The following is a 15,605-nucleotide window of genomic DNA, read 5'->3' on the forward strand; positions in this document are numbered from 1 at the left end:
TACTGCATATTGTGCATTCATTGTTGCTTTGGACCTTTTAATGAGAACTGTTGATGACAATTAAAAGAAATAGTGCCAGCCTTATCAGTCAAGTGGCGCAGGGATAGCAGCAGAGGTGTGTTTTGATTCAGCAAGCGGTTTGAGACCTTCGCTCCTGCATGCTCCAGATGTTATTCCGTCACAGTGCTTCTCCATTATATTGGCTACTGCGTACGACTGCGCTACTGTGAGCCTTTGGTGGAGGAAGATCAGAGCAAAACAGAAGTGACATCAAACAGAGGGCAGCTCCCTCGTGCACTGTGCTGGAGGGGAAGCGTGGACGTCTTGCTCAATATGGAGGGGCAGGGGCGGCCCAACAGCAGCAACGGGCCCCGTGCCAGAGAAAGCACGCACTGGATACATATACAGGCGTACATGTGCACACACACGCACACAATCACGCATGGCAGAAACTATAATAATGCCATCAGATGTAGCCTAATGATATTGGAGGGCAGAGTGTGCGGGCTCCCTTTGATCTTCCCTCTTTCCCTCCTCATCCCTCAAAGCTCATTGCAAAGAAACAAGCGGAGCGGAGCAGAAGGAGAACAAGGAAGACGGAGAGAACGAATGAGAAAGAAAGAACTGCCAACCTCCATTAAAAAAAACACAAGAGAAAGAGGGATGAGAGAGAGCTGATGCCTTGAGGCAAATAATAATAATAATAATAATCTCACTGGTTCTTCTCGCCTGGCTGTACCTTTCGGAAGAGGGAATGGACAGTTGACAGCCCACCGATCTCACAGCTGCCCCATCGAGCCCGGGCTGAACAACGGGGCCGGATTTGGCCGGAGACGGCGCCCCAGTCCGACAGATTGTCTCTGGGAGACAAATACAGCATGTCTGTCTGATCTGTCAGTCCAGCTGCTGGCTGCCAGCATTAACCGCGCGCCTGAACCCCGTACTGCCTCCTCCCATAACAGACAGAGAGATAGTTTCTGATCACGGCTGTCAATCATATTTCAAAGCCTCCTCTCCCAGTGATAACAGAGGCAAAGCATGTCAGTCAGTCAAGGGGAGAACGCTGCGAAACGGAGGAGTCTCGTCAGGGCTCTGTTAGTAGAACATCAAACAGCCTGTTTGTGTTTGTCAGTTGGAACATCATCACTGTGAAGCGCAATATCCTTTGACATGGCGGTGTCTTCCGGCCGAGCGAGCACGTCTGATTTCTACAGCCATGACGGATCGTGGGCACAGGTCTATTTTGGGGGATATGACAAGGCTTGGTGGGTCAAAGGATCAAAGCCTATGTGTGTCTGCACCTGAGGGGCAAGGCAGCAGCTGCAGTGGCCAGGGAATGACAGTTGTGAGGGACTGTATCTGACCAGGACACTGCATCTAAATCCGTACATGGCCCACTGAATGCACAATAAGGAAACTGAATCATTCCCCAGCAGAAAATATTCCCTTGTGAGGTTTACATGTAGTATTCTCCAGCAAAAATGGCATAATCGTCTTTGGCTGCAGGAGCGAAGGTTACCGGCAGCAATGTTTGAAAAAGAGCAGATAAGAAATACGTGTTGGAAGGAAACACGGACAGCTTATTCAGTAAAGCAGGTAATCCTCCTGCAAAAATAATGTTGAAGGAACACTCCAACAATTGTCTTAGCAGTCTTAACCAGAGTAAGATGAGAGACCACCGATTCCATCACGGCAGGGCAGGGTCATGTTTATGGTAGCTTCGCACAAAGACTGCAAGCAGGAGCAAAAGTTAGCAAAGCTCTGTAACTCCAACGATGTTTTAGTCACAAGCTGTACTAACCATTGAAATCATCGTCGTCATTTGACTATACATGAAGTAGACATAAAAATGGACGCCGCTCTGACCATCCAGCTACATTGATCTGAATGGGAAAGTCCCTTCTACTCCTATTGTCTTTTTTTTTCGTATAAAAGGAGCTCTAAATTATTCAATTATATTAAATATATAAAACATAAACAGATATTTCAGAAGACAGCACCTTTCTATGTAGGACATTTATGGAACAAACCCAACCCTCTGTGCTAGATATCGACGCTCTCATTCGTCTGTGGGTAAAATGGCAACAACAAAAAAGAATATATTTCCCAAAATGTTCATTTAACACTTACAAAAAAAAAAAATCAAATGGAAAAAGAAAGGTTTCACAGCAGGCAGCTCCAGTTACAAACTGAATGTGTTGCAGACAACTCAAAGCAACAGCTTCTTCTGTGCTGCTCAGTTTCCTCTGGCCCTGTAAGAGTGTGCCTTTTAAAGACCGCTATACCCTCATACAATCATTTCCTGGATCCCACAGGAGAAGAAAGAAACAGATGGGGAATGAAACAGTGCAGCTTGTCTGTGCTCATTCCATCGAGGGGTGTGTGTGTGTGTGTGTGTGTGTGGTGTGTGTCTACATGCGTGAGGGGGGTCTTAAGCATGCATGAAACAGTCTTTGTGTGTGTCTATTTGTTTGTTTATTCAAATAGTGTTTACATGAATAAGCCCCGCGGTGTAAAATGCCATTTTTCTTGAAGCGTACTTGCCCTTTTCTGTCTTAAACGCTATTCCTGTCAATTCTCAGAAATTGCCTGAACAACGCAGTAAGTTACCTCGACTTTTCTGTTTGCTGCTGCCTTTAATTGAACCACATTCAATTAATATATTAATCAATTTCCTGCATTTCACTACTGTATTTTATTTCCTAGAGTTTTTTTTTATTGTTTTTATTGTTTCAATGAATGTTCTTAATTGTTTTTGCCTTATGTTTTGATGCTTTTAATGGTTTTATGTGAAGCACTTTGAATTACCTTGTTAAAATGTGCTATACAAATAAACTTGCCTTGCCTATGCGAACCACTCCAGTAACGCGCATCTATGGAGCCCCCGGTGGCTGGCCTGGAGTCAATCCCTCCCCACTACAGTCACACACTCTCCATCTGCCAAAAAAGTCAGCGATCACAAGCGCTCCTTTGTTACCACAAAGCTATTGTTTGAAAGGTTAAAAACAGGATTTGACGGTTTACATCTAAAATTCTGATTACGTATTCTTAACAAAAGCTTTGTACTCGTGATGCCTGCAGTGGGATGCGTGCAACGTTACAGAACCTATAAATGTGTGAGTCGCGTCGTGCCCGAGAATAAACACACGTATTTCAGAGATTCAACACACTCCTCTTAGAGATTCTCTATCAGCTATGCATGCTGGGATTCCTGGCATGGAGAAAATATGAATCTCTGGAGAAAAAGAAAAAAGGTAGCTTGAAAAAGCATCCAAAGTGGAAACTAATAGAAGGGTCAACTAATTATGTTAAATCTTTGAATGAATAAATGAATCTTCAGAACAAGGTAAGGAAACATTGACTTTGATTGTAATAGTTTGGTTGTGACTGTGCCTGTAGTCTTTGTGATGCATCGTACAATATAAACTCAGGGTGACGCATGCTTGGTAGAGCGGCTGTTCGTTCCCGCTCACCTCCTTTCCATCAGTCATCATGTCTGCTACAGCCCCACCACCACCGACCACAAGAAACAAACACTGTCAAAGCACTCATTAACTCATTCATTTAAACAAAGCCCACACACAGAGTATAAATATTTAAAAGACCGAGCTGGAATTTACCATACTAGTCAGGCATTGCAGTCACTGGAGTGAATTTACTTTCATAACAAACTGTTCAATTGAATTCACGAAAGTTGTCACATACAACAATATATAGCTTTTAAAATGCAAAAAAACAAGTTTATAAAAACTGAATTCTCATTTATGGAGTCAAACAACAGTAAACCTTTACAATTATGGTTTGGAGATGGAGATTTTGATAAAAACCCAACAATTTTCTGAGGATTCAATGACAGACAATGGTAAAATTAGCTTTTTAAGTGGGCTCATTTCATGTAGACGTGAGGTGGGGAGGTAAGCAGCCTGGTTGGCTGTGATACACAGCAGCTTCACACTTCTGTCATTTTATGAGAGGTTTTAAGACGTCTGCCAGGAGGGAAGGGAGATTTAGAGACAGTTGCGGAGCTCGGCAATCCACCGGGCTGTCCACACGTCTTTGGTCACAGATGTATATCGTCCCCTTAAATGGTATTAAAAAAAAAAGGTAGGAGCCCATTCCAGCAGACAGTTGAGCCGTTTGAAAAACAGCCACACAAATTTAAGCTACAGTTTTGAGTAAAAGGTCTCTGGCAGCTGTGCCTCCAAATCTCTCAGCCCCTTTAACTGTCACATAATGGCTGCAGTGATGTACTGCATCCCTTGCCTTCCACCCAACCGTTACCTATTGCTTTACGGCCCCCTTCTCTTTAATATGCCACTTCTTTACTTGAGTTAAATATGGCAGGTCTTCTTCACAAGCCCTCCACTTCTTCCGCAAAACACTACTCTGCCTGCAGGTGAAACCTTTAACAATCAGTAGACCTAATAAACAGAACGAGAAAATGGAGGGCATGGCAGATTCAGAGATGGGGGGGGGGGGGTGCAGGGAGATGTGCCCCCTTGAACACAGCAATTAATCAATTAGCCAGAGCGAATCAATACTCCCCGCCCAGCTTGGCAGGCTGACAGCACTCAGGTGTTATTAAAATTGTAAGTATTGACAAATCAAGATGGATGGAGCACTTCTTGCCCGTTCTGCTCAGCTCTGAGAGATGAGACTATCGTTGTGCGACTAATACACATCATAAGGGGACAGAAATGCGAAGGTGTGCGCGTTTGCGTAAGCGAGCATCCACGAAACGTGTGCAGGGGGCTTAAGGTGCTTGAGTTGGGGTCAAAGCGCAAGTAATGCTGCGGGTCAAAGCCACGCGTCCAAACATCCATCCCTCACTCTGTCACCTTCCATTATCATTGGGTCACTCCCATTAAGCAGCCGACAGAGTGTTAAGTGGCTTGGTCATGTGTGAAGTGCATCCAAGCTAATTATAATCAAGATGTTAATCTAACAAATCTCCATTGCTCAAGTGTAAAGGAGTGCAGCAAAGGTACTTTCTCCAAATGTGGGCAATGCTCTTACACCTCGCAGAGGTTTGGATAAGTTAAGCATCTCAATTAGCAGGTGATGTCTGATCCTAGGTGTCTAGGCAGGTACCAATAGGGGAGCTGGATGTGGTGATGGGAGGAGGAGCTGGCTAAGGAAGCGAGTGACAAAGATGTCAGACACTTGCAGTTTCAAACGAAGCCTTTGATTGGCCTCCAATCAATCCGCTCTCCAATCAAAAGAAGACAATTATAAAGTACATCTGCTAACAAAAAATAAATAAATAAATAAATCACAATTTGAACAGTGCTTGGTGTTTACATGGTGTTTGGCAGGAGTCAAAAAGAAATCATCAAAAGCAATATCATAGCTGTCCATGATCAATGTGCAAACACCAGCAGAGCACGTTCTCTTTTCGGAGATGTGAGACGCGTTCCATCGAGGGAATCATGCCTTGCATCTCTTGAGACTGGCCCCTGAGCGTCAAACGAGGACAAAAAAAAAAAGGGAAAATAAGAGCATGTTACAGAAATTCCATTGAGTGCGGTTTTCAAAGCAGCACCAGGGAGCAGTCATGTATTGTATTGTTGAAAGAGGAGGAAACATTGGCCTCACACAGTTGATGCACTAAAAAGACATCTCGACATTACATTGTCCAGTTTGTAGCTCTCGATCAGTGCAAAGTTCATTCTTTGGCGAATTACATAAAGATGCAGGATATCTACCAACTGCAGAGCAAGTGATGTATCATTTAGCACATCCTTTAAAAGCACCAGAGAAGAAAAGCCAGTAATTGCCAGTCATATGAAAAATTCAAACAGTGCCTCGTGTGCTGTCTACTCTACTGACAGGTGTGAAAATGAGGCTGGGAAGCGATCCTCAAAGTATTCAACATATCGGACTCTGAAGCCCAGTCGCTTCCATTATGGCGAACACTCCAACTTAACTGTCATCCTGCATTTAATTTAATGCACTGCTTGCTTCCACTTCAACCATCATCCCCTGCCCTTTCTTTCTCTCCATCTTCAATCTATCGGCTGTTTATCTTTTGGGATTTGAAGAGAATACATTTGTCAATGTCTGAGAACAGGGTCCAACGGATGGTGCGTCTAAACCCTAGTGCATACAACACTTTCTTTTTATCCAAAAAGGTGCCTGTTCCAGACAATTATTTTCAGATTTCAGAAAGCACAGAACTCTGAGCTTCAACCTATTATGAGCCATTTGATTTCATTGTAGCCAAAACACAAGATGCATTTGATGTCGGAACACCTGGTGGTGAGTAGCACCCAAGGAAGTGCAACGGGAGACCTTAAGTGAAGGGAAGGAGAGAGGCAATGGACTCACACACAGAGATATCCTTGGGAGTCATTGCACATCGAATGTCAGATATCTTCCAACTGGAATACTCTTCCATAATAATCAGTGCACCTCATGCGAGATCGGTAGTCTAATTTGCGTAGCTCCAAAACAACAACAGTCTTGGACGAAAAATGTAAAGAGTGTTATATTCAGGATGCCTGAGCATGATCACGAATGCATCCCAGACCCTATGCTTTAGGACAGTAGCTAGGTTTTGTCATCAAATGCAACAAATTGATGAAAAAATAAATCAAAATCATGTGTAAACAAGAGGGCTGGTAGATAAGAGGTATGGGAGGCTGCGGCGTAACGGATTTCAACAGACATCACATTTGATGCAAATGTCTTACCTGCGGGATTAGAGAGAAAGCCTCCTGTATCAAAATGTTAAGGCGCCTAAATATATGTGCATATATAGGTGCATAAATATATTCAAATGTCATTAGACGATTGAATCTAAAACATAGGCTCCAAAAATAGAAAGCCCATTCAAACCCAAATGACTAAACAGGCTCATTCCTTCGCTATAATGTGTGAGTAATACCTCATAACAGTGAGCTTATCCTCCGAATGCATCTTATAGCTGGAAGCAGAAAAAGTCTCATGTTCCAACAGTTCTCTTCATTCCAAGTTATTATTATGTAAAGCATAAAAATGTGTTCTCTCATCAAATCAAAGCACCTCACAAATCAAAGTTAAGGCAATTACAATCGTATTCCGCCCTTTCAAATGGCAGCAGCTGTTTCCCTTGGTCAAAATTGCAGCGTAATTGCACACGGTAGCATATGGTTATGGCTGATTAATCCAACTGGGGGTGAAGGCCCCATCATTCCTGCATGGAATGGGTAAATAGGCAGTGGTTCCAAGTGCTGGATAGATGGGTAATGGGATGGCAAAAAAAGGGAATGGGCCTTTGATGAGACGTCTGTTAAAGATGGCGTGATTGTCAGAATCGATCAGGCCCTCCACCATCCCTATCGAAGCCATTACATTGATTTGCTTGTCATCCGGCTGCCTCAAGAGAGAATCATGCCAGCGGTATCAAACTATGCAGAAAAGAGGAGCAGTTTAGGCTAAATCCATTTTCATCCATAAAATGCATGGCTCTGGGCATTAAATGAAATGCCCCCTCATGGAACTCCATGAACTTCTTGTTCATCCGGCACTGCAGGGAGATTGTTGTAGCCCCAGGGGAGCCCAGTGTCTCGCAGCAAGTCAGGGGCCTGATGATGGCTACAGGACTGCTCACTGGCCTATTGGTTTGGACAATAGGTCGACCAACAGTGCATTGTTAAAGGGCGATATGATGGCGATAGTTTGGAGCAAGACAAAAGCAATAGCCCATAAATCTGCCAATATCATGAGTTAATCTCATGCACACAGATATCAGGCAAACCTTCATTTAAATGTATCTCAAGTACACATTGACTTCATGCATGGAGCCTCGATTCAAAACAGTAATGGTGGAGCTCCGATTATATGCGCCACTATCTGAGCCCAGTTCCGTCAATAACAATAGTTTTTAAAACATCCCATCAGTGTCCTCTAGCGTGGACTGGCCACTTGTACACAGACGCACACCCACAAGCACAGAACCACTTATATATGCATACAGATTAATAGTCCACTTGCAGACACACACACACACCACAGCTCCCCCACGGAACAGCAATTACAGGGTTCAGAGGTGGTTTCCCAAGCCCCGAGCCAATCGGAGTCCATTTCTATTATAAACACACACAGATCCACATGAGTGAGTCTGGTTTGGGGGCCTCCTGAAGCTAGTGTCACTGCAAAGGTCCACGCTCATTTCCATCTAGCCAAGGGAGGGATGATGCTGGTAAACAAGCCTCGACTCTGGCTCCCCCCTGCCTGTTCCCGCATGCATAATAGCCCTCTTAAAGAGCGAGAGAAAAGTTGAAGTCCATAATCACATCCCTACCTCTGGCTTATTATTTTTTAGGGGGTCATTTTGGAGCCCACTTTGAAGGACATGTGCTGGAGCATACCACGCTCACTACTTGGCACTGTGCAGCTGAATCTGATGGTGTAAAAGTGCAGAAGGCCTCCAGGTGCTCATTTTGGAGTGCAGAACTGTGGGTTGGCTTGGCTCAGCAGATATGGGCAACAATGATAATCAGCTCGTCACTACTAAAGCCAAAAGGTAGACAAGTGGTACCTCTGCTTTCATTGGCCAAATTGTTTTCCGTCCAACGGGTCATTTAACACTGACCCCTATCCATCCGGGTCTATGGTGAGAATTCCCAGCTGGCCTGGGAGGCCTCTCTTCCCAGTCCGCCCAGTAATGTGAACAGAACCCAAATTAATAACCATGCAAAGACAAATAGAACAGCTCTGGCAAATACTGACCAGTCTCCTTTGTGCAATGTTCCAGACAGCCGGCATGATGGCAAGGGCTTAAATAGAGTCTATTTGTGAATAAGGCTGCTACATTTTCGCCTCAGCCCAACAGTCCTTGTTCTGGTCAATGTGTCTGGGCAGCACAGCACTTGAAAGGGTACAATCCTAAATGTTGTTTTCCCCAATCAAATACCCTTTTCTTTGGGAGAGTTACATAACTGGTGCTTCAAAGAGCAGGACTGGCTGAGATGTGAGGATTAAAGTTCTCAGAATGTATTAGAAGAGACGAGAGAGAAAAGTGAAAAGTGCCCGGCATGCCAATGAGGGAATGTGGAGGCAAATGCGGTCACTGAGCAGATAGCTGTGAAATGGCATTGATTATGGCGCGCCATTGTCACCCAGAAGCACCCTCTGAGGAGCGAGACGTTCCTGGTGGCATCATTTTTTTATGTCATCTCGCCCCAAATTAGGCTGACCTTATTTGTGCCTGCTGCATTAAAAGTATTTTAGGGATTTTTGAATTTCAGAGCCACAACATCCATAGTCCTAACACTTTGGAGTCATTCAGAGGGAATGCTTTTAAGCCTTTTATGCTTGTATCAATATATGATGTTCATTGTATGGCGGCAGGTTATTTTCTTTCTGGTTTGTGTAAGCCTGAAGTCATATTGCCACAAGAGTATAATCAACAATTATCAGGGCGTTTGCATGTGCAGCCCAATCCCTTAGCGGGCATTCAGATCAAAATCAGCCCGATGTTAAAACAATGCAATGGCCGTGTTGTTTCAGGTACCAGTGAGACATGAAATACAGAAATCCATTTTTTTTTGGAAGACGTCTTAGACGACAGAAAAACTGCTCAGCGGTTTATAAAACGATTTGTATAACTCTTGTTACGGTCACATGGTAAACAGCAGAAACCCAGCAATCCACCAGGTATGTGCACACGGGCGCATTTGATTGGCCGACGCACCGTCTTGCCTGATGTCGCCACATTGAGTAGCAGCAAAAGTTCAGCCAGGTTACATTTCGTCGCTGGATTACCCTGTTTTAGTTTTTTGAGGCAGCCACCAGATTGGCCTCGTTAAATTATACGAGGTCTGTGTGCTAAAGTCAGTCTGAACGCGACCTCACTCATGCGCTGGCGACAGAGTCAGAGCCACAAGTCATTCCGCATACACAAGTCATTTAGGAGTTCAAGGGAAGTTTGTGCGTTTGCCTGTTTACATTTGCCAAATGTCTACAGGCATTTTAACAAGGTGCCTCTTCGGTACCTCAAATATGGGGGATTATCCAATACAACCAGATGACTTGTATAATGTCAAGCAGCATACTAAATGCAGGAAAATCATATCAAGTTTGGCAGGATGTCACAGCATAGAATAAACCATCGAAAAAGCTTGCGACAAACATGCTTGACAGATGTCGAACCTTCCCACCCTTCCCTCCTCACACTTTTACACGGCTTTACGAACACAGGCGTCTTCACACAGTGAAAGTGAGGACACAGCAGGCCCCGGCAGAAAGAGATGAGGCTCTAAAGATGCAATACGACACCCTCTCGTCACATATATAATTATATTAATCAGGAACAAATGAGTCTTTTATGCACAGTGGTGCACACTTTTAATTCTTTTTGGGGGGGTTTTCAGGGAGACTTTCATCACCGCTGTCGGAATAATAATAGATCCTACCTTTAGTAATAACAAGAACACTGTATTGATCATTATAAGTAATATGTTCCTACCACTGCACTGTGGGAGGCAGGCCTGTACATCCAGGAAAGTGCTGAGTTGTGTTTATGGGCATTAATAGGTGAAAAGTTCACTTTCAGACTCATTCAAATCATCCAGAGGCCTCGCCTTTGGCCACAGCTGTACTTTATAGAAAATATGTGGTAGCACTGTGGTTAAGGAGCGTATAAGGAATCTGTGAGTTCATGTACATGCATGTCTCAATAAAAATGAGGATCTGTCAGCAAGTCACTATTCTCCTCTACTTCCTTCTCTTTCTCCTCTTGGTCACATGACGATGACCTCATCACAGCTCTTACTCCATTATTTTATATAATTTTCAAATAAGATTACTTGTACTGACTCAAGCATTCTGTCTAACACTGAACAATGCGTTTCTTTTGTATTTCTGTTTCGGAGGTTTCATTTGTAAGCCATTAGCTCTCGCTCCAATTGTATTTCACAGAGCTCATGTGTATTAATTTAAGCGCACTGAGAGTCCCACTTAAACACACCCCCCTCCAGTGACTGGTTTAGGAAAACGGGGGCCAGGGTCGATGAAGACAGCCCCACCTGCAGGAGCCCTGGAAGTGCTCTCTGGAGAGGAAAAACAAAAGGTCTTTCAGTTACACCTCCCTCTTGGACTTGCCACTACCAGGGACCTTGGGTGGGAAGTTTTGTTTTATTGAACGCAGCGCAGTGAAACTCTCGACATCCCTCTGAGAAATCCATCACTGGACTTTGACCATGAGATTTCTCGCCAGCCCTGAATACTAAAAGCGATGTGTTGTGACCTTTTGCCAAAGTGATGGCTGCAGGGATCGAGGACAGCCTCGTTGTTTATCTTTTTTTTCTTTTGTTTTTGCAAATCATTTCACAGGGCACAGCTGTTACGAGGAAACCGTGATCCCTACTCTGTCAATTAAGATGAGTGACAAATCAGGGCATTTGTAGTCTGGCGACATTTCTCTCAACCTCACTGTCTCCATGCGTCCCTCACATTACAATCGCAATCAGTTTCTTCTTCTACTGCTTTGGCCAAATCATCCTAAAAAGAACTTCTCATATCAAAGACCAAATACGGCTTTGATCAATAATCTAAATACAGTGCTGCAGGCATCCGCTGTCTGTGTTCTGCCACCGTGGGACTGGAGATTGGCCACTCAGAGTCTCAAGTGTACACAAACACAACCCACACAGTGTCTTGACGACCGTTCAGTGAAGTAGAGTCACGTCGAAGAGACAAAAGATGAAAGTACCGGAGGCACGATAGTCTAATACTGCCACATGCAACCGCAGCCTCCACCTTTTCATCTGAAAAGCCGTGCGCGTGCTCGCTGGAAATTTCCCACCGCACGGCCGTGATTATGCGGCCTACTTTGGTCGCCTGTGATAAGAATGCATCCAATTTGGCTTCCCTCTGAAGCAGTCGGGAGGTGCTCCCAAACTGCTTGCATTTCATTCCAGCCGTACAATTTCAATCCAATCTTCTAACAGATTTAAAATGGAGATGACATCCTTGACTTCTATTACTGTGTCAAGGTCCCAAGTCCAATACAGTAAGCTAAAAACAGGCCGTCGCTCCAAACGTGCGCATTCCTCGCCAGACGACAGCATGAAATAGCCAATTCGTATGCCAGCAGTGTCCCGGCAGCCCCCCCACACACACACACACACTGTCATAACCATCCTCATGGATGCTAATCTGAGTGCCGCGCCGCTGACAGAATGAAGTCCTCAACTTCCTCTAAAGCTCCTAAAGTCAAGCTGTAGCCCAGTCAGCCTAATCTGCAGATGTTGAGTGATGCAGACGTATGTGTGCCAAACATGGCATTCCAATAGAGTCCTCCCCCTGCTGCTCCGAGCTCCGAAATAGACGTGTTAGAAATGACAAAACCAGCAGGCAAGCCCAACATTGTCTCGGCATGACCTCGGTAAATGAATGGAAGTGAAGAGTGGGACGGACCAGACAGCTCCTAAAACTGTCACTTTAAAGTAAATATCCAGGGCGAGTTGGGAGGACGGTCTGTTTTGTTTTGGTTTTTGTTCCGCGATAGGAAGACGAGTGTGTTTACTGCATGTGTCAGCTACCAAAAATAGGGTGTGTGCGAGTGTCACGGGGCCTTTGTTTGAAATGCAGAACGCTTCACCGTTACAGATAAGAACGCCACACCAACTGACAGACCAAGTGTAAATGAGCCATCAGTAAGGCACTGAAGAATATTAACAGCAAAACTTTGTTTTGAAAGGAGACATACAAAACACAAGACATCTCTCTGCAGAGCAAGCCTCAGAGCCAGACTTCATAGCACTTTGGTCCGATGAAGGCCGTTCTCCCGTTGTTAAAAAGCCGTTTCAGCGGACTGGTCATTAAAATGTGGCAAGCGGTGGCCGACACGTCCGTCCAGAGGCATGCTACTCGCCTCATCATGTTCTTTAATCATCGCATGGAAGGAGGGCAGCCCACACTGGGGTCACTTTCCGCGAGCCGCACTCCGAACGGTTTGAGTGTCAGTTCGGGATGCAATTAGAGTCCAACTAAATCCTACATTTTCGAACCCACGAGCGACGGGAAATCCAAGGGCCACTGCTGAATGGACCGAGCCGAAAGAGCGAGCGGCTGTCAAAAGGCTTTCTCCCCGGGCCACTATAAATAATGTGTTCCGATTCAACTTGCTTGGCTAAATAAGCATTAAGAGGGGACCGAGAGAGGACTGGGAGCAAGAATCCAAAATCAGATACGGACTGCAGGGAGAGATACGGTTATAGAGCGAGAGAGGGAGGAAGCCACAATGTCAGGACTCTTTATCCCTAGGACACACGAGTTATCAATCTCCTGTAAATGTCAGGCACTAGGATATGCCCTCATGAATGATGGATATCTGCCTTGTTTGTTTTTTTCATCTTCTCTACATTGTATTATTGAGTGAGCGTCACCTAGGGCTTAGAGTCGATCTCGAGAGGTAATACTCCCTCCTCGCAGTGGCAGCAGTAACCTGAATCCCAATCATCCCAGTGGAGAGTGCGCAGTGGAGGAAAGCAAAGAGCAAGAGTGCTATTGTTTTGTTGTTGTGTCGCCATGCAAGAGTCAACTTTGCACATCCTGTGATAGAGGTTTGAGGATTACGTGGGAGGAGAGAGAAACAGACATATTGAGTGAGGTAGCAATTAAGATACATGGCTACTTTGCTGAGGACCCCCTGGAGCACCCTCAAGGACCCATGGTGCTAACTGCAGACCCCACTCTGCTCTACATGTATGGTAAAATAAAAAAAAATGGTCAAAGTGAAACTTTTCTCAAACAGAAACAAACTGTCATTAACGGTAACATCATTTTATAAAAGTGTCTACAGGGATGTGGAGTAGAAATAAAAAGGGAAGAGGGCCTGAGTTTACAAGTAGACTGTCTGCTGGCCACCAGAGACACAAGTCTCCACAGGAATATTACAGAGATCTTGAGGGATTACAGCGGGGAGAATTAGAAAGAAACTAATCAACTAATGCAGGGAAAAGGAGAAAAAAAACATCAACAGCACAGCCACAGATCCTAGTCCCTGCACACTGCCCTGGCTGCTGCTGACCTCGTGCTGGGGGGGGAAACAGGCGGCATAACTCTCAAAGAACCAATTCATTTTCACCATTGCGACATGTCAACGTGCACGCGCTAATCGCTGCATATGAATATGTGAGCCTATTTATGTTCATTTACGGCGCTTGTTTGCCGCGCAAACTTTGAATTTCCGGGGGAGCGGGTTAGTTGATTCATTAGTACCAACTCATCAGAGTAACAATCTTCAAACAGCTGGGCTTCTAATGACATAGTCATTGTTTCTAAACGTCATAAAAAAACGTGCATTACAAACGGAGCGTCACGTTATCTGCTACACACACACACACACACACACACACACCTCAAGCATGATCTGGACTTTAAATCCAGTTTTTTGGTGAAGTTTGTGGACAACACGTGACCAAGAAAGTCTCCCTGACGCGTTAAATCGAGCTGTAACAGCGGCCGATGTGCGTCTCCAGCCTGCAATTAAGAGGGGCCGCGTCACAGGGATGTCAATTCGCCTAATGAGGGAATTGCAGGCTACGTGGAAAAAGGCGAAGTGTAATGAACACATCAAGGATCTGATGCCAGCAGAGCGTTAAACAAACGCTGCCACATCCAACACAGCAGGGGAGCTCCGGACGAACCCGTGTGCGATCACTGCTCTGCACCGTGCCCCGGCGTGTTGTCCCTCTTACCTTGCGCTTGTGTGGAGTGGATGAGTAAGGAAAAAAATAAAATCCATGTGGCGCGCCACATCGATCTGCTCCAGGAGTCTCCGAACATCGTCCCAAAAAGCGGGCGGACTGGAGACAACAAGTGCCTGGTGAGCTGGGAGGGGGGGCGTGCTACTGTGTCCCGAGTCCCCGGCGTGGTTCCGCTGTCGTCCGCCTGCTCGTCGGGTCTCTTTCTCTCTTGGTCTGTCGTGGAACCCGCCGTCAACTCGAGCCTCAAAGCGCACAGATCTGGGAGCGCAAAAAACGACCCGCTGCTGGAGCGACGGGAGAAATTCGCTCAAGAAGAGTCTATATTTGTTTTCGAGTTCCACAGACCCCACGGTATTTTCCGTTAGGTGCGAAAGCAGTTTGATTCTCTGAAGTATCGGACGCAACTCAGTCAGATGAATCCAGGTTAAGTCCAAATACAGTCCATATCTCGCCGCACCTGTAAGAAGGCAATACGCACCTCGGACTTCTTCATCGACACTTCCTGCGCCCTTCAGATGCCGTCTGCCTCCTAGAACTTCAAACGTCAACCCTCACCGTTGTCCTCAACCCGAGCAGTTACAGTTTTATCTCTCCAAAAGAACAGCGGACAGACTTTAACTCGAATCCTGCCCCACAGCGCGCTGTCAAGGTCGGCAATTCAGCTTCTGACAGGACCACTGAGAAGAAGTTCAGCAGCTCTGAGAGCAGAGAATGAGTGGAGGGTGGGGGGGGGTGGACAGAAACTTGCACGCAGTCACGCTGTCATGGTCGGAGCCTGCCGTGGAGGAGAGCCCGGCTGCCGGTGTGCGTCGGAGGAGGACGAGTCCCGGGTTCTTTAAGAGGAAACGTTCGGATCTGACGCGCTGGCACTGCAGCGCAGGTTGCCACCATGCGGCCGGGCGCAAAAAC

The 15,605-nt window shown here is 45.5% G+C and overlaps 1 protein-coding gene across 1 annotated transcript in view; it reads right to left on the reverse strand.

Annotated features, from left to right (window-relative positions):
- Positions 1-14,816, reverse strand: part of sdk2b (sidekick cell adhesion molecule 2b) — a 239,330-nt gene extending 224,514 nt beyond the window's left edge. Inside the window, exon 1 of the mRNA XM_079293331.1 lies at positions 14,688-14,816. Within this exon, the coding sequence (XP_079149457.1) occupies positions 14,688-14,775 (88 nt within the window). The 5' untranslated portion in view covers positions 14,776-14,816. The remainder of the gene's footprint in view (positions 1-14,687) is intronic.
- Positions 14,817-15,605: the final 789 nt, after the last annotated feature.

This window comes from Melanostigma gelatinosum (assembly GCF_949748355.1).
Source record: "Melanostigma gelatinosum genome assembly, chromosome: 21".
NCBI lineage: Eukaryota > Metazoa > Chordata > Actinopteri > Perciformes > Zoarcidae > Melanostigma > Melanostigma gelatinosum.